At 32.9% G+C, this 21,177-nt stretch overlaps 1 protein-coding gene across 1 annotated transcript in view; it reads left to right on the forward strand.

Moving 5' to 3' along the window:
• Positions 1–21,177, forward strand: part of LOC122890375 (A disintegrin and metallopeptidase domain 3-like) — a 120,380-nt gene that overhangs the window by 40,707 nt on the left and 58,496 nt on the right. Inside the window, exons 7-12 of the mRNA XM_044225999.1 lie at positions 1,146–1,208; positions 3,800–3,871; positions 4,107–4,273; positions 5,006–5,087; positions 9,787–9,926; positions 19,288–19,474. Coding sequence (XP_044081934.1) covers positions 1,146–1,208; positions 3,800–3,871; positions 4,107–4,273; positions 5,006–5,087; positions 9,787–9,926; positions 19,288–19,474 — 711 coding nt within the window. The remainder of the gene's footprint in view (positions 1–1,145; positions 1,209–3,799; positions 3,872–4,106; positions 4,274–5,005; positions 5,088–9,786; positions 9,927–19,287; positions 19,475–21,177) is intronic.

A 21,177-nucleotide genomic window follows, 5' to 3' on the forward strand; every position in this document is an offset into this window, starting at 1 on the left:
CAATGAGATAACTCTACAGACCAATAGGATTGGGTACCATGAGAAATACTGATAATACCAAATGCAGGAAAAAATGTAGAGTAATTGGCACTCTTTTTAGTTCTTGGTAAAAATGCAGAGTGATCAAACTGTTTTAGAAAGCAATCTGGCATTTTTGTCCTACTTTATACACAATTACCGTATGACTTAGGTATTCCATTTTTGAGGATATTCCAAGAAAAACTAAAGAACATAATTGCAAAAAGACTGCTACATGGATATGCATAGTCTTATTTATAATAGCTACAATTTCTTAATAATCCAAGTTATCATCAACAGATAAATGTATAAACAAATTGGGATATATTTCTAAAATGGCACACTACTTAACAATAAACACTATGAATTATTAATAATCACAATGTAACAGATGAATGCTGAGTGAAAAAAGCCAGATATGAGTATGTAGCATATGATTCCAGTTTTATGAAATTCTAGAATAGATTATTCTAACCTATGGTGAGAGAAAGCAGATCATTGATTGCCTTGAGTCATGTGGGCTCTTGACTTGGAAGAGTGTGATGGAAACATTCTTAATTACAGAAATTATCTTAATTACAGAAATGGTTGCATGGGTGTACACATTAGTATCAATTAATATAACTTTTAAAGTTAAATAGTTAAAAGTATAAAAATAATGAGAAATTAAAAGCAATGTTTGGGGGAAATATGATGGGAGTTAATTTAGCTTGAAGGCTGGAGGAAGGTCTAAGAAAAAGGTTTTGAGAAAAAGGAAACATGGGTTCTCCCTCATTTCACCAACTTTTTTGAGGATTCTAACTATAAAGCATATAAGATAAAAGCTTTTGATTTATTCCCAAAATTTTAATTTGGAATCTCACCTACTAATTCTTTCAGGGGCCTCCATCCTCTTATTTTCCTATTACCTATACCTGTGTCTTTATGTATCTGTAGCAAATTATCCCATATATCTATCATCTACCTATTTGTCTATCATCATCTGTCTCTTTCTGTGTGTGTGTGTGTGTGTGTGTGTGTGTGTGTGTATATATAGTGTGTGAGAAAAGCAATATAAGATTTTTTTCTTATAAAATGTTTTATTTTTTATTTTTAATTTTATTTAATTCATGTCCTCTGTTTTGCAGAAAGATTCAGATGAACTTTTGAAAAAAATTCTGAAAATACAAATCATTATGGATAAAGCTTTGGTATGCATTATTGATATTGATAATATCTTTGTTTTGTGTTTAAATTCAAAGGGAGTATGAAAATAAATATTCCACTTGTCTGAAATACAGATATATTTTACTCCATTCAAAATATGTGTCTGAGTGTAGCAGGACATAAAGAAACGTCAATCACCTTTGCATTGGCATTGGGGGACTAGTATGTATAGTATTGATTTCAAAATCAATATAGAATTCTAGCAAAAATGTGTAATTTGTGGTATGGAAGTGTTCTACTACATTATAATCCAGTCAGTTATAATGAGCTGCATATATTTCTAGATCCACTCCAAATATTGAAGAATCTTACATAAATTAGTTTTTGTTTTAAAATATGTTATTTAATTTATTATTCAATTGGAGATTCCTGTTGTTAAAATATCTTTTTTAGGATTATTTTATGCTTTATAATTTCTTGGATTCTCTTAGATTCTTTGATAGAAATTTTATATTTTAAAAATGGGAAGAAGTAGTCCTAGGGATATTCATTTAGTTACGGAACTTTTTTTTTTTTTTAAAGAATTTATTTATTTATTTGAGAGAGAGAGCATGAGCAGGGTGAGGAGCAGATGGAGAAGCCGACTCAAAGCCCAAAGTGAGTCTCCATCCTGGGACTTCGAGATTATGACCTGAGCCAAGGGCAGATGCTTAACCAATTGAACCATCCAGGAACCCCAGTTAGGGACGTTTTTGTTTATATAATCAGTTTTAGCAAAGTCATTATGGGTAGCAATGAACAAATCTTTTTCATTATCACTGGTATTTTTTTATAAGGTCTGTCAATATGTGCCATAATTTAATCAGACACTAAGCAAATGTTAAAATTAAATAGAAACATTTCATTAGCATGTGGGAAAACATTATAAGATAACTTGCAAAATAGCATATATAAAACAAAAGTATAAGAACATACATATATATATACATATATATATATTTAAAAAACATGAAATGTGTGCATAAAATTTATCTCCTGATAATAAAATTAAATTTTTTTCTTTATTATTTGCCTATTTTTTCCTGTAGTTTTTATAAAAAATTATTTAAAGATCTAAATATTTCCTTTTATCCTTTGCCTCATGTTTACCATTTTCAAAGCTCTTCTTTCCTTCTTATAAGTCTGTGTTTCTGAAAATTCTGTTTAGCCTGATGAATTTGGTTCAGCTTTTACTCATCTGAAATCATTTTAATTTTATCTTCACTTTATAAATATTTTATTTGGAAATATTTTCAAACTTACAAAAAAGTTACAATAAGAGTAAGACAAAAACACTTATACTCTCTTTACTCAGATTTATTAATACTCTATCCCATTATCACTTGTGCTCTATTTAAAAGTTGTAAATTGCATCATGGAGCTTTTTTCCCAGTGTGCATTTACCTAGAATAAGATCATTATCTTACACAGCCACAATAGAGTTACCCATGTAAGGAGAAATAACATTATTAAAATATTTTTTATCAAGTCTACCATAGCATGATTGCTTTATAGTTGGACAATGTGATCTAAGTGACACTCAATGTATATTCAAATAACTTTTTAATATGGGTCAATTTATATAAAACTTCCATGTATATTTGAAAATATATATATATTTTTTAATACACATATAGATATATATACAGATAATAAGGCTTCATTTATGCCACACATGCTGCATGGTGTAAATATACAATATGATTTATTGGGAAAGATTACATACAGAGAAATAGCAAAGTACAAATAGTTTCTAGAGACCCAGGAGTATAACATCTCTTTTGTCTATATCAGACAACTCTATCCATTAAATTTTATTTTTTGTTAGTAATTCTCAGCAGACCTGCTGCAGGTTGTTGAAGATCTCATGTTGCCACTTTTCATGTTTTCAGCAAAAACTTAGAAATATGTGTACATATATAATTAAAATATTTAAGAGAAAATATGTGATTTTTGGGGCGCCTGGGTGGCTCAGTGGGTTAAGCCGCTGCCTTCGGCTCGGGTCATGATCTCGGGGTCCTGGGATCGAGTCCCAAATCGGGCTCTCTGCTCAGCAGGGAGCCTGCTTCTCTCTCTCTCTGCCTGCCTCTCTGTCTACTTGTGATCTCTCTGTCAAATAAATAAATAAATCTTTAAAAAAAAAAAAAAGAAAATATGTGATTTTTGTCTCCTTGAATGAGGACAATTGCTTGAATTTTTTTATTATTATGGCACATTGTTTATCAAGGATATGTAGTCAAATTATCTTATTGCAATGAAGATAAATGGTGGCAGATAAAACAGATAAAAATGACTTAATACATTAGAGATTTGAGTCCCGATTCTTATATTTAGTAGTTTATAATCTTGGAAACTTACCTTTCAACCCTTCATTTTCATATTGTTGAAGAGGAAAATAATCACAACCTTCTCATTTTAATATTATTGATTAATACATAAGCTCCACAGGTTGAAGCCTAAAACTTCCTAAGCAATTGATAACTCTTAATTCTGTTTTTTTCCTTTCATTGAGTACTACCTTATTCTAACATTTTATATCCATTTAAAATGTGATAGTTTAGTAATTTTTAATAGTGAAATGAAATTTATCTTTCAGTTTGATTATATGGGCTCTGAAGTGGCAGTTGCAGCTGAGAAAGTTGTCCATATCTTTGGTCTTATCAACATTGTAAGTATTTATGTTTAAATATTAAACATTCCTACTAATGCAATAACATTTATATTTATATTTATAAATGGCATTTGCAATTTTATTAAAAAGTTTACTCCTACCAACTAGTTTCAACCACCAATGGATTCCATCTACAAAAATGAATAAATTGAATATATTAGCATTATGTATAGAGAAGTAATAAACTACTTATGAAGACCTAACCTGTATGTGGTGTATCTTCTATTTTTAGATGTTTTCCCAGCTTAAAGTGACTGTCAAGCTAACTTCTTTGGAGCTCTGGTCTGATCAAAATAAGATTTCAACTAAGGGGAATGCTGAGGAAGTACTACAAAGATTTGTGTCATGGAAAGAACAATTTTTGTTTCAAAGATCTCATGATATGGCATACTTATTAATGTAAGTGCATTTTTACATTGATACAGGGCTTATCAAATGATATGCGTTAGCTCTCAAAATTATATATAAAATGTGTTATATGTGATGACAAGAAACCTCAAAAATTGTATGTGTACTATTAGCAAAATGCAAAGTATAAAAATCTGATAACAATGTAAGACACTAAATCATGACATACCATTATTCTCAGAGTAAACTGTTTATTCATGGAAATGTAGTAAACTTGAAAATTTGGAAAGCCTAGGGAGAAATATGGGGCCTCAAGGATTTTAAAGATTTTCTCAGAGGTAAATAATTAAAAACATTGTTTTAACACTAAATAAAATATAAATTAGTTAACATAATTCAGTATTTGCATATAAAGATAGTTAAAATGCAAAACATTTAAATAGTAATATGGTTACCTTCTGGTATTTATATACTGACCCAGTCTGTAGCTATATAACTATATGTATTGTAACTTTCAAAAGTTTTCTTTTTGCTTGACTAATTTGATTAAATGGAAAGAATAAAAACATAATTCTGAAGGTCTTAAGCAATATGGAATATACTTATACCTCTATTAGTGTTTCCTGTGGTATTTAAGGTCATGAGCAATATTAACAGGACTGAAATGCTATATTCAAGTTTCAAAAAACACCTTTCTTTACTGAGGGATCCAATTCTTAAAAGGTCATTAAGTCATTAATAATTTAAAATGTATTTATTTACAAGAAAAATTTTGTTGTTTAGTTATAGGGATCATCCTAATTATGTAGGAGCAACATATCATGGAATGGCATGCAATCCAAAGTTTGCTGCAGGAATTGCTCTGGTATGCATTTTATTCCCATCTATTCAGTAATTATACCACATTTTGAAAGTTAATATCCACTTCAAGGAGCCAAAGTACATATAGTATATTTACCATGCTGTTGTGACATATTTTTATAAAATAACTTTTATTTGGATTTTTAAACTAAAATATTATAATTTTTAAAAGTTTGTGTGTATGTGTGTGTGTATGTGTGTGGTAAAATACACAGAACATGAAATTTACCATCTTATGGTAGTGTTAAGTATGTTCCATTGTTGTGTGTAATAGATCTCCAGAACCTTTCATCTTGCATATCTGTAGCTTTGTACCTTTTCACCAACATGCCCCATTTTCCAAACCCTGGCATCCACCATTCTACTGTCTGTTTCTGTGAGTTTGACATTTTTGGATTCCACATACAATGATGATCATACAGTATTTGACTTCATATGTCTGGCTTATTTCTCTTGTATAGTACCATCTAAGTTAATCTGTGTCATTACAAATAGCAGGATTTCATTCTTTGTATGGCTGAATAATATTCCATTCTGTGTGTGTGTATGTCGCTGACATTTTCTTTTTCCCTTCTTCTGTCAATAAACACTTAAGTCTTTTCAATGTCTTGGCTATCATAAATAATGCTGCAATGACTGTGAAGGTGCAGATATCTCTTTATGATACTGATTTCAGTTATTTTGGATAAAAATGCAAAAGTGGGTTTGTTAGATCATATGGTAATCCTATCTTTAATATTTTGAACTATCATACTGATTTTGAGAGGGGTTGTGGAATTGTATAATTTTACCAGCAGTTCACATTATAGTCATCACATTCTCACCAACACCTATTATTTTCTGTGGTTGCTTTTTTTTTTTTTAAATGGTAGCCATTCTTTTGGGCATGTGGTGATATCTTAATGTGGTTTTTTTTTTCCAATTTATTTATTTTTAGAAAAACAGTATTCATTATTTTTTCACCACACCCAGTGCTCCATGCAATCCGTGCCCTCTATAATACCCACCACCTGGTACCCCAACCTCCCACCCCCCCACCACTTCAAACCCCTCAGATTGTTTTTCAGAGTCCATAGTCTCTCGTGGTTCACCTCCCCTTCCAATTTACCCCAACTTCCTTCTCCTCTCTAACACCCCTTGTCCTCCATGCTATTTGTTATGCTCCACAAATAAGTGAAACCATATGATAATTGACTCTCTCTGCTTGACTTATTAATGTGGTTTTGATTTGCATTTCTTTTTTTTTTAAGATTTTATGTATTTATTTGACAGAGAGAAATCACAAGTAGATGGAGAGGCAGGCAGAGAGAGAGGGAAGCAGGCTCCCTGCTGAGCAGAGAGCCCGATTTGGGACTCGATCCCAGGACCTTTGAGATCATGACCTGAGCCGAAGGCAGCGGCTTAACCTACTGAGCCACCCAGGTGCCCCTGATTTGCATTTCTATGATTATCTTTTCATATACTTTTTAGACTTTTGAATATCCTCTCTGGAGAAATGTCTTTTCAAGTCTTTAGTCCATTTTTAAATTGGTTTATATGAATTTGATGTTTTTTATTCTTGGATTATAGGAGCTCTTTATATTTTGGATTTTAATATGTTATCAGGTATTTGATGTGCAAATTTTTCCCCTCATTTTATAAGTTGCCTTTATGCTCTGTTAATCATGTCCTTTGAAGCACATAAGTTTTATGTTTGATGTAGTCCCATTTGTCCATTTTTGCTCTTGTTGCCTGTGCTTTTGGCATAATATCTAAGAAATCATTGTCAAACCTAATGTCATGAGGATTCCCCCCATGTTTCTCTTAGGAGTTTTATAGTTTGGCGTCTAACATTTAGATTTTTAAGCTATTTTGAATTAATTTTTGTATATGGTGATGGAGGTCTAACTTTATTCTTCTGTATGTGCATATCCAGTGTTCCCATCACCGTTTATTGAAAAAGCTATATTTTCTCCATTGAGTATACTTGTTGAAGAGACTGTCCTTTCTGCATTGTTATCTTGGCACCCTTTTATAGATCACTTAACCATATATGCAAGGGTTTATTTCTAGGCTGTCTAATTTATTTCAGTGATATATATGTCTGTCTTTATGCCAGTACCATACTGTTTTGGTTACTTTGCTTTATAATATGTTTAAAATCAGGAAATGTGTATCCTTAAACTCTATTATTCTTTTTTGAAATTAGCATGGTTATTTAGGGTCCCTTGAGATTCCATATTAATTTGGGGATTATTTTTTCTCAATTTCTATTAATAGCTTAACTTTGATTGCATACAAAAGCACTACTCACAATTCTACTCCACACTTTATGTTACTCCATAGATTATGGGATTTATTTTGTTTTGGTATTTGTCCTTCCAATTCTATACAATATTTAAAAGTGAATTTATCCACCAAAATTACAATAATGCATGTTACTACATTTTTCCATGTATTTACCTATATTAGAGAACTTTATAATTTCTTTTTTGGCTTTAAGTTGCTGTCTAGCATTATTTCTTTTCAACATGACAGTCTCCATTTAATATTTCTTATAGATCAGATTGAGTGGTAATTAACTTTTGTTCATTATCTCAGCTTTTATTTTTTTGAAAAAAGTGTTCATATCAGCATTATATTTTGAAATGCAGTTTTACCTGATACAATAATTTTGGTTGACAGTTCTTTTCAGCACTCGAAAAGTATTCATCCCAAACCCTTCTGGCCTATAGCATTTCTCCTGAGAAATCTACTGATAATCTTATGAGAACTCCCTTATATGTGACAAGTCACTTCTGTCTTGCTGCTTTCAGGATTGTCTCCTTGTCTTTGGCTAATGGGAATCTTTGTGAGTCTCTCTGGATTTATCCTGGTTGGAATTTGTTGAGCTTCTTTTGTATGTTAACTCAGATTTCTGAAATTTGTGGTCATTATTTCTCCAAATGAACTTCCTGTCTGTCCATTTCTTTCTCTCTTCTCCGTCTGAAACTCATTATAGGAATAATGCATACATTGGTCTGCTTTTTGATGTCAGTAGGTTCTTTTTACATCCTTCATTTTTTTTCTTTTTATTTCTCTCACTGGATGATTTCAAATGATCAGTCTTCAGCTCTGATTCTTTCTTCTGCCTGTTCAAATTTGATTTTAAATAACTTCCTTAAATTTTTGAGTTCATTTATTGTCCTTTTCATCTCTAGAAATTTTTATAATAGTTTAAATATCCTTGTTGATATATATATCCAGAATTTATTCAGATACATAAGGTTGGTTCATCATTTGAAAATCTAGTAAATGTAACCAAGTGTATCAATAAGCTGTATTAGAAAAATTTCTTTGATCATATCAATAGATGCAGAAAAAGAATTTGACAAATCCAACACCATTTGTGATGAAATTTTGGAAAGGAGGTCTAGAAGGGAACTTCCTTAAAATATGAAAGAACATCTAGAAAAAAACCTACAGTTAACACCTCAATGGTGAGAAAATAAATGCTTTCCCAGTGAGATAAGAAACAAGGCAATAATGTAACTTACCAGTCCTTCTCGGCTTTGTGCTGGAAGTGCAAAACACTGGTAACACAAAATGTTATGAGGATGTAAAGCAACAGAAACGCTCATTCACGAAGATGGGAATGCTAAATGGTACAGCCACTGTAGAAGACCATTTGGCAGTTTCCCCCACTTGTCCTCTTAACAGTCACTCAAATGAGTTGAAAACATATCCACACAAAATCATGTACATGAATACTTATAGCAGCTTTATTCATAATTACCAAAAATTGGAAGGAAACAAGATGTCTTTTAATAATGAATGGATAAACACACTGGAATAAATACATATAAAGAAATATTATTCAGTAATTTAAGAAGTGTCTCATTAACCCACTAGAAGATATAGAGGAATCTAATATTTGTTAGTGAAAGAAGCCCCTTGAAGAAAAGGCTAAATACTGTTTATCCTTTATTATACTGTATATTTTACTGTATTATTATTCTGTGACATTCTATAAAAGGCATTATCTATGGAAATAATGCAAAGATTATTGATTACCAGAGGTTTCTGTGTTTCTAATATCATTAATTCTCAAGTTTTAGTTTTTAAGACGAAAGAAATGCTACTTGCCAGATATTCTAATATTCTGCCTTTAGAAAAAAGTTAATTTGATTTTCTTCCCAAAAACTATTTCTGAAGTGAAAACTAATTGCTGAGTCAGCCCTTAAGAATCTCTGTGTTTTTTCTGCGGGTTCATTTGGAAAGTAATATAGTTACTGAAGCAATGCTTATTTTCTCAATTTAAAAAGAAATTAGGGGGACCTGGGTAGCTCAGTCAATTAAGTGTCCAACTCTTGATTTTGGCTCAGGTCATGATTTCAGAGTCATGAGATCAAGCCCCACATTGGTTGTCTCTTAAATAAGTGAACAAACAAATAAATAATAAAAATAAATTAAAAACAAATTTAAAAAATAAAAAATAAGGTCTATATCAATAAAGTCATAAAATCACGAGATTACATTAATCTTAATTATTATTTCTCAATGCTATTTGGACAAATAATGCTATTACTCAAAGATAATAACAAAATTTACCTATTTTTCCATATTTTTAAGCAAATAATTTCGGTATACTGGTTCTTTTTTTAATTTGTATTTGCATTTACTTGACAAGATATAATAGGTAATGAAACAACTTAGATAACAGTTCTGACTTTTTTTCTCTTTAGTATCCACAGACAATAACTTTAGAAGCATTTTCAGTTGTTATGACACAGTTGCTTGGAGTTAGTCTGGGATTAACATATAATAATGACATCTTCACTTGTTACTGCCCAGGAACTACATGCATAATGAACAGCAAAGCAATGTAAGGTTTTATTTTTGTCAAATCTATATTTTCATATAGGAAATGTTTACAGTATTTTTAATGTGAAATATCTTTCAGTATAACCTGATTAAGAATATGTTTATTAAATAAACATGCATTTATTTAATGTTTAGTGAAGGAAGTGAGTATTTTATATTGTAGAAAATGTACTCAATCATTCTGTATTCTGTGTAATAATGCATTTTTAATGAGTATCTACTATGTCCTGATTATTGTGTTTGATTTACAAGTGATTAACAAGGTAGATAAGTCCTATATATATTTGTCCATCAGGGACAGAAAATTAAAAAGTGGACATAAGAACATATAAACATAAGACATAAGAACAAACAAAATCTAAACAATTAATGATAGCTGCTAAGAGGAAAATGAATAGGGAAAATATGGGGAGGAAAAAAATTCTGATAAAGTGGTCTAGGAATAATTATGGAAATAATTATGTTGGGATCTGAAAGGGAATGAATGAATCCGGTTATTAAAGAGCTCATTGAAAACTTTTCAGTCAAACCAAGTGAAGTAATATTTGGATAACAAGCTCAAAAACCTTGGCAGACTGAAATAAGAAGGTTGCAGGAAGAATAAAATTGAAAAAAATTACTAGTTGGGACTATAACAAGAATGTTTTTAGACATAAGAAAAAGAAGTAATACAGAGTGAGGCTAAAGAATCAGTCAGAGGAAGAAGTCCAGGATATGATATAGGAATGTAGGAAAGAGCCTGCTCATGCATTCATGACGTGGGAATTGGGGTTTTATAATAACTGTAATGAAATATATTCTTAATTGGTTCCTTCAGTATGGATAATAAAAAATATAAAATTTTTTAAAAATAAATATTAATATACAGAGAGTGTAGTGATGTTTGGGAAATGAAAAATTTTACAATAATCAATAGCAGTTTCTTATGATTGAGCAAAAAGGAGATGTCAAGAATTATTTATTGTAGAGGTTCTGGATCAAGAAGGCAACATAGGAAGACTCTGAACTCATGTCCTCCCACAGACACAACAAATCCACAGCTATGTATGGAACATTTTCCTCTATAAAATACAAAAATTAGCTGAGGACTCCTACATATTGGGCAAATGAGAAAAAGCCCATATTTGAGTGGGAAGGAGAGGCTAAGACACAATCTTACATCTTTCTGTAATTGCCACCCCACCAATGCCAACCCACAACTGGGAGGGACCTGAATCAGGAGTTTCTCCCTGAGGAATAAAGGGTTGAACTCTCATCGGACACCCCAACCTTTAAGTTAGTAGGTGCTCATTTGGTTCTCTCCATCTGTTGTACTCTAGAATGTCAATCTCTTCCAAAGAGGAGCTTTAAAAGTTGTCTGAGATACCACTTTTCATGGCTGCTACCCAAAAAGCAACCCTTGATCACCTAACTCTGGTCCAGAAAGATGTGTAACAAATGGAGAAACAGTTCATGGCCAGCTACTGTTCCTGGTACTGCACAGACAAGAGACTGAAACACAACCCCAGACTTTCTGTGAAATGGCCCATTTGATCATCCTGGAGCATCTACATGAGAGTCAAGCTTCTGGTTTGGGACACCTCTTGAGTCCAACTAGGGTGGACTCTGGAAATGAAGTCTTATGCCATTTTGTGCCCTCAGTATGCCTCACAACAGATCTCTGGGATGTCAGGGAAAGGAACTTTTATAATGACCTGGTGCCCCATTTTTTTAAAATGATGCACAATGGACACCTCTATATCTCCTGGCTATGTTGGTCATCGGGATGTATGTTTGTGGTCCCTTAGCACTTGTGTACATTTTCATACTTTAAAAATCTGTTGCTTGAGGGTCTGTCTTCTAATAACCCCGAACTTATGTGCTGATTGAGGTCCTCCTTTTGAGGCAATGAAAGGCCTTGGTACATCCTTCAACAGTTGGAGCTAAAAACTAAAATATGCTGCTTGGACAATCACAAGAGTTTGAGACAACCAAGATTTAGGACAAGGTTGAAGTGCAAGGTTCAAAGCAAGGGCACCCCTTCAAAACTGGAAGAGATGACTGTTTAATCTAATACCTAGCAATGAACAGAGAATAAAACAGAATGAAAAGACAAAGGAATATGTTCTAAGAAAAAGAAGGTGGGAAAACCTCAGGAAAGGACCTCAGTGATACAGAGGCTAAGTAAACTACCTAATGAATGGGAAGTCATTGTGATAAAGATGCTCACCAAGTTCAAGAGGAGAAGAAAAGATCAAGGTGAGAACATCAACAAAGAGTTACAAAATATAAGAAAGTACCCAAAGAAGTCATGGAACCGAAGAAGACAATGACCATACTGAAAATTTAATAGAGGGATTCAACAGTAGACTAGATGAAGAACAAGAAAAGATCAGTGAACTCGAGAACAGGGTAGTGGAACTCACAAGCAGAGCATCAAAAAGAAGAAGAGAATAATAAAAATGAAGATAAATAAGGGGCTTACTGGACAAATTAAGCAAACCAATATTCACGTTATAGGGCTCCCAGAAGGAGAGGAAAGAGTCAAAGGGACGGAAAACTAGTTGACATTTGTCACCATAAAGAACAACATATGTGATTTTTTTTTCTTGTGATAAGAACTTTTAAGATCTAATCTCTTAGCAACTTGCAGATGTACAATACAGTGTTTTTCCGTCCTGCCACTCTTGCTACGCACACTTGGCCAATACAAGAACCCCATCAAAGCAACCTCCCCCCAGTCCTGCCATATCAAGTGGGTGCCATCAGCTAGCACTAGAGGCCCTCCCAAGGGCCCCACATAATGGCCTGTAGGAGTCATGGCCAGGACTCTCAGGTGGGCCAAGGGTCAGCCCTGTTCACTGGTGTGCCTGGAGCAGTTGTGGCTGCACCTCCCAGGTGCCTTGAGAGACAGCCCCACTCACCAGAAAGTCTGTATCAGTCATAGCATCACCAGAACAGGAGATTGCACACAGCCCATACAGAGGGCAGGCCTGGGGCATGTGGCTTTGGTGTCCAGGTGGGTTTGCATTACTGGGCTCTACAGGACCACCTTCTGCTTAAAGCCACTCTTGCAAGACATAACTACCCAGTACATAGAAACAAACAGAAGGAAGCAAAATAGGCACCAGATGTTGCAAATGAAAGAATAAGATAAAACCTGACAAAAAGAATGAAATGGAGGTAAAGTTCAAAGTAATGGTCATAAAGTTGGTCACCAAACCATAAGAAGACTGATCACAGTGAGAACTTCAACAAAGACATAGAAAATATAAAAAAAGAACCTATCAAGCTGAAGAATACGATAATGAAATTAAAAAAAAAAAACACACTAGAGGTAATCAACATCAGATTAGATGATGCAGAAGACTGGATAAGCAGTCTGGAAGACTCGATAATGAAAAGCACCCAGAGAAGCAAAAAGAAAAAAATAATTTAAAAAAATCTAGGATATTTTAAGGGACTTCTAGGGTAACATCAGGCACACTGGCATTCATATCAGAGGTTCACCAGAAGGAGAAGAGAAAGGAAAGATCAGATAACCTATCTAAAGAAATAATATCTGAAACCTTAACCTAATCTGGTAAAGGAGATCCAAGTTCTTAAATAAGATGGGCCCAAAGAGAGCAAAGACACATTATAATCAAAGTGTCAACGTTTAAACATCAACAGAGCATCTTAAAAACAGCAAGAAAAAAAACAATTAGGTATAAGCGAATTCCCATAGGATTATCAGCTGTTTTTCAGCAAAAACTTTATAGGCCAGAATGTAGTAGCATGATATATTCAAATTGATGAAAGGAATAAAAAATAAATGGTACCCATCAAGATTGTCCCTCAGATTTTAAGAAGAGTTGAGGAGTTTCTCAGACAAGCAAAGCTCAAGGAGTTCATCAAAACCAAACAGGTCACACAAGAAATGTTAAGGGAGTTCTATCAATGGAATAGAAGAGACCATAATTAGAAATAAGAAAATTATGAATGAAATTAATCTCACTGGTAAAGGTAAACATATAGTAACGGCAGCAGGTCAACCACCTATGTAACTAGTGGACGGCTAAAAGACAAAAGTAGACAATCATCTACCTATAATAGTCAAGGCATACACAAAATAAGATGTCAAATATGATATTAAAAACAAAACCTAGGGGAAGTATAAATGTAGCACTTTTGGAACACCCTTAAGCAACTATCAACTTGAAATAGACTGCAATATTCATAGAATTTACATATGAAATTACATATTACATGGTAAACACAAAACAAATACAAATAGTTACACAAAAAATTAAGGAATTTAAACATAACACTAAGGGAGGTCGCCAAATACCAACAGAATACACCAAGAGAAGAAGGAAACAGAACCACAAAAACAATAAGAAAACAATAAGATGGCACTAGGTACATATCTTATCAATAATTTAAATACACAAATTGATTGAATTCCCCAGTCAAAAGACATATGGTGTTTAAGTGGACAAAAACAAGAGTATATGTGCTACCTACAATAGAATCATGTCATATCTAAAGACACACAGAATGAAAGTGAAGGGATGGACAAAAGATATCCCATGCAGATGGAAATGAAAAGAAAGTTGAGGTAGCAATACTTCTATCAGACAAAATAGACTTTAAAACAGAGGCTGAAATAAGAGACCAAAAAAAGGTCATTGCATGATGATAAAGGAATCACTCCAACAAGATGATGTAACACTTATAAATATCTATACACTTAACATAGGGGCACCTAGGGGCACCTGGGTGGCTCAGTGGGTGAAAGCCTCTGCCTTCAGCTCAGGTCATGATCCCAAGATCCTGGGATTAAACCCCGCATCGACCTCTCTGCTTGGCAGGGAGCCTGCTTCCCCCTCTCTCTCTTGCCTGCCTCTCTGACTACTTGTGATTTCTGTCTGTCAAATAAATAATAAATAAAATCTTTAAAAAATAGTGGCACATAAATACATGAAGTGTGTATTAGCAGACACAAAGGGAGATATTGACAGTAATAAAATAATAAGAAGAAACTTCAATGCCCCACCTATATCAATGGATAGATCATCCAGACAGAAAATCAATAAAGAAACAATTGACCTTAAATGACACATTATCCAGATTAATTTAATAGATATATACAGAGCTTTCCATCTAAAATTGGCAGAGAGCACATTCTTTTCAAGTACACATGGAATATTCTCCAGGATAGATCACATTAAGTCACAAAACAAGAATAAATACATGTAAGAAGATTTAAATTCTATCAAGCATCTTTTTTAACCACAACAGTATGAAACTAGAAGTCAATTGCAAATCAATTTAAATTTAGTAAAAGAAAGTAAATAATAAAGATAAGTAAAAATAAATGAAATACACACTTAAAATTAGAAAAGAGGAACTTAAAGCAGATTTCTTGAAATGATAAAATCAATAAGCCTGTAGCTAGACTTTCAAGAAGAAAAACCTTGATGAAAGAAATTGAAGACAACACACAAAAAAAGGAAAGATATTCCATGCTCATTGATTGAGAGAATTAAAATTGTTAAAACGTCCATACACCTGCATTTACAGATTCAGTGCAATCCCTATCAAAATATCCATGATATTTTTCACAGAGCTAGAACAAATAATCCTAAATATATATAGAACCACAAAAGACCCTAAACAGTCAAAGAAATCTTGAGAACAAATGAAACTGTATCATACTCCCTGATTTCAAACTCTATCACAAAGCCATAGTGATCAAAACAATGCAATGTTGGTAATTAGGACACCTGGTGCATTTTCTTTAGGATTATTTTTTATTGAGTTTTGATTTACATTAAAATAAATGCTCATATTTTACCTGAACATTTTGATGCCTTTTGACAACATATACATCTTCACAAATACCATCCCAATCAGGATAAGAATACCTCCCAACACCTCTGAAATTCTTGGTGTATTTTTCAAGTCAACCCTCCCCACAAAGCAACTGCTTCACCAATTTCTGTCATAGATTAGTCTCATCTGTTCCAGGAATTTGTATACACAATAGGCAATGTTCACATTTGACTTCCTTTGCTCAACAGAATGTTATTGTATGCATCAGAAATTCATTCCTTTTTATTGCTGGCTAGTATTCTTTTTTTTTTTTTTTAAGATTATTTACTTATTTATTTGACAGACAGATATCACAAGTAGGCAGAGAGGCAGGCAGAGAGAGAGGAGGAAGCAGGCTCCCCGCTGAGCAGAGAGCTTGATGGGGCTGGATCCCTGAACACCAGGATCATGACGTGAGCTGAAGGCAGAAGCTTTAATCCCTACTGAGCCAATCAGGTGCCCTGCTGGCAAGTATTCTATTGTGTGGGGAAAAAAAAAAAAAAAAAACCACAATTTTTATACTTACTGTTTATTGGATGGACATTGGAGTTGTTTCCAGTATTAAACCTTTATGAATAAATCTTGATGAAAATCCTTGCGCCTCAAACCAAACCAAACCAAACCAAACCAAACCAAACCAAGAGTTAGCACAAAAATGAACACATAGATCAGTGGAATAGAGTTCAGAAATAAACTCACACTTAAATGGTCAATTAGCCTTCAACAAAGTAGGCAAAAAATTCAGTGAGGAAAGAGAGTCTCTTCAATAGATGATATTGGGAAGACTAGACAACTACATGCAAAACAATGAAACTTGAATTTCTTATTTCATCTACAAAAATAAAGTCAATGTATTTAAAGACTTAATTGTAAGAATGGAAGTTATAAAACTCTCAGAGGAAAACGTAGGAGTAAACTTTGAACATTGGTCTGAGCAATATTTTTTGGATATGTCTGGTCATTAAAGGACAAAAAAAGCAAAAATAAAGAAATGGGACTACATTAAACTAAAAAAAGCTTTTGCGCAGTGAAGGAAAACAATAAAACGAAAAGGTAACCTACTGAATGAAAGAAGGTATTTGCAACTGATATACCTAATAAGGGGTTAATATCCAGAATATATAAAGAACTTACACAACACTAAGAACACAAATAATTCCATTAAAAATTGACAGAGAACCCAAATAGACATTTCTCCAAAGAAGACTTACAAATGGCCAGCAGACTCATGAAATAGGTTCAACTTCATTAATCACCAGAGTAATGTAAATAAAAACCACAATAAAATATCACCTCATACTTGTCAGAATGGCTGTTATCAAAAATAAGAAGTAGCAAGTGATGGTGAGGATATGGGGTAAAGGGAACTCCATGCAGTGTTTGTGGGAATGAAAAATGGGGTAGCCATTATGGAATATAGTATGGTGGTTCCTCAAAAATTAAAAATGGAACTACCGTATAATTCTGCAATTCCACTTCTGGGTATTTAATCTGAAGAAAATAAAAACACTAATTTGAAAAGATATATGCACCCCTACCTTCAATCGCAGTATTATTTACAATAGCCAAGATAAGGAAGCGACCTAAATGTCCCCTGATAAATGTATAGGTTAGAAAATACTTTTTATATATACCATGTATATATATCATATATCAGCCATAAAAAACTATGAGATCTTGCCATTTGTGCAACATAGATGGACCTAGAAGGTACTATGCTAAGTGAATAAATCAGAGAAAGACACAATACCCATGATTTCACTTATATGTGGCAACTAAAAAAAAAGTTAAAAAAAAAAAAAAACCAAACCCAAACAGAAACATACTGTAAATACAGAAAGCAAACTGGTGTACTGGTGTTTGCCATAGAGGAGGGGATGGGAGAATGAAATTTTTAGAGGGGATGGGAGAAAGAAATTAAATGGTACAAACTGCCAGTTATCAAATAAATAAGACATGGGGATATAATGTACAGCATAGGAAATATAGTTAATAATGTGTAACAACTTTGTATCATGACAGATGGTTAGGGTCATTTCCTTGCAATATATACAAATGTTGAGTCACTATGTTACACAGGTGAAACCAATATAATATTATTGTCAACTACACTTCAATAAAAAGAAATAATTTTAAAAATACTATTCTCCACTAAAAGGAGCTGGGCTACCTTGGAGAAATGATTGATTCTAGGGCTAAGACAGAAAAATCACATGAGTATGGAACATCTCATGTCAGAATATAAGGAGGTGTTCAAAGAACCATGGAGATTTGTCAAAGGGACACAAAACCAGTTTGAAGTGGCTCCCAAAAGCCAAATCAGGGACAATTTGAATGCCATAAATAATAATGGTAGTAATTGGATTATAACCCAGATAGTAAAATTTGAAAACATGATTCAAAATTAAAATTGGAGTCATTAGTATGCAATGAAAACAGACTCAGTAATGATTCTGTAACAAAGTTGCCAAGATGGATAACCTCAGTGTAGTTATGAAAGAACAATTTATAATCTTAAATCCTAAATTGAGGAGAAGGTTTATTTTAGCAAATAATCAGCCTATAATCATAAAACTTTTCAAGATCATGAAATGCAAGAACAAATGTAGATGCATAAACTAAGCAACAAACTTAGATATTGAGAACTAAATGATTGATTGTGAACTGGATCCTATTGCTATAAAGTGCCAATATTTTGATGAAAGGGAAATTTGAATAGAATCTGAGGAATAAATATTAGTAATGTATCACTATTTCCTGATTTTGAAGGGCCTGCCTGAGGAGAATTCATTTCTATGTAAGAATTAAATACATTAAAATACTTAAGAGTTATTAAGATTATTTTGGCAATTATTCTTAACTGTTTCAGGAAACATAATTTATTCTTTAAACTATGTTGTATCATTTCTCTGAGATTTATATTACTATAAAATTAAAGAAAACATTAAGCAGTACACTTAGAAATGTACAAATATAAGATAAGGATTTGTACTTACAGATTTTATATACTCTATGTTGATATATTTTAATTGATAGATTTTGATACCAAAAACTAAATAACTCTGATTTTTCATTAACACATTAGTCATCTTTTATTCCTTCCGTTTACATAAATTTCCTAATGTTTCATTTTAACTATTACTTATTATAATGCTAATAATTATATTGACAATAAAAATGAAAATAAGATGTATTTAAAGAGAGCTTTTTGTGTGTGAAGCACTGTTAAGATTGGTAATGTATTCTGACTCATGTCATTTTAACTTCCTCTATGAGCTAGATGTCTATTATATGAATTTACTGCTTTTATTTTTGACTGGCATTAGGAAAAAAGCGCATGATACTAATAATACTCTATATTAACTAACTGGTATTTAAAAAAAAAACTTAAGGGGGGAAAAAGCATTCTCCCCTCCTTCTTGGCTCTTCTGTACCTGAAGTGCACAGAATTCATAATATTCTATTGAAGGGGGTTTCTTTGAAACTGATTTTATTCCATTTATCTGAAGAATGTAATTTATTTTTAGACGTTCCCATGGTGTAAAGTTTTTTAGCAGTTGCAGCATGGACGAATTTAAACGTATGATTTCACAGCCTGAATTTGAATGTCTTCAGAATCAAATAGCTTCAGAAGTGGTTTACCAAAAAAGACACTCACTTTGTGGCAATGGAATTTTGGAACCACCAGAACAATGTGATTGTGGTGGTACAGAGGTTAGTGATAAACATAATAGCTTATCTAAAGATTTTTCTTTGTGTTTCTTGTGTAGCCTTATAGATGCGATATAAAACGGAAATACTCCCCCCCCCAAGTGATGCACCACTTATCAAATATCTAAGGGAGATATTGGGACATGTGATAATGGGCTTGTCATGAATGTAAAGCATTTGAAGAGTAAATAAGGGGTAAATGTAGCATGGATTAAAGAGGTAGATTTTCTTCACTGTGTAACCGTTAATAGCAATATCCACTTTTCTGTATTATAAACATGGTTAAGGTCAATACTATTACCATCACCTCTGTCATCTCCTGAAATCCTCCAAAGCAACTGCATTGGTTCACTAAGTTAATACACGTGTATTGTTTACCTCCTCATCTCCTAATTTCCATTCTTGGAACTGTGGGATCTTTATTTATTTTACTTGACTTCACAGAATTTGATTAATAATAAACTTGATGTGTTGTTTTTATATTTAGCTTTTTGCTATTACTTTTTTTTTGTGCTTGGTAAGATGGCTAATCATTGAATTTTGTTATAACTGCTTTCTTGTAATTTTTAAGTTAATGACTCAAATATTCTGTATTTTTCTTCTTTTTTTTTTTAAAGATTTTATTTATTTGACAGACAGAGATCACAAGCAGGCAGAGAGGCAGGCAGAGAGAGAGAGAGAGGAGGAAGCAGGCTCCCTGCAGAGCAGAGAGCCCGACGCGGGGCTCGATCCTAGGACCCTGGGATCATGACCCGAGCCAAAGGCAGAGGCTTTAACCCACTGAGCCACCCAGGCGCCCCCAAATATTCTGTATTTTTATTAGTTTCATTTGCTCAAACTCTCAGTACTTAAGAAATAATACTGATACCTCCAACTATACAGTTGTATTTGCCTAATTCTCATTATAATTTACTCATTTCGTGCTTTGTATATTTGAAGATTTTTATATAGTAAACATATTTACAATTTTTATATCTTCCTAGAAATTTAACATTTACCTTTAAATGCTGAATCTGTTTTTCTCTCATGTTGCTTTCTGTTTTAAATTCTATCTGGTCTGGCATACATCTGTATCTGTGCACTCACTTTCTTTAATTTGTATTTCCCTGATATTTTTAGTTTTTCTGTACTATTAAGTTCAATATTTTCATTGGGTTTTAATTTATTATTCACTCTGTCTTTGATTTATAGGACTGTCCCTGTAAACATTATTATGATTTTTTTTTGCCTATTGTTTTAATTAACTAGAGTCCATAATTTATTTAGATTTCATTTATTTTTACCTAATGGCATCTTTCTGTCACTGGATCATCTCCAGGATACCTCATTATATTTACCTGTTATGACTTTTTTTGTTTGTTTTTTTGAGAATGTGGGAAAGGGTCAAGGGAGAGGAAGATAGAGAATCTTAAGCAGGCTCCATGCCTATCTAACAGAGCCCATAACAGAGTTGATCTCACAACTGTGAGATCATGACCCCTGCTGAAACTGAGTTGGACACTTAAGTGACTAAGCCACCCAGGCACCCCTGACTATTATGATTTCTTATGGTCCTCTAGACTACATATTCTTCACAAGTTTAGTTGTCTCAAAATATGTATATTTTATATGTTCACTTTGCCACATTTGTTTTTCTCTGTATGTTTTGTTTTCCTTCCACTATTTCTTTCAGTGACTCAGTAGGTATGTACTTTCAGTCTCCCTTT

This window comes from Neovison vison, chromosome 11, assembly GCF_020171115.1.
Source record: "Neovison vison isolate M4711 chromosome 11, ASM_NN_V1, whole genome shotgun sequence".
Classification (NCBI taxonomy): Eukaryota; Metazoa; Chordata; class Mammalia; order Carnivora; family Mustelidae; genus Neogale; species Neogale vison.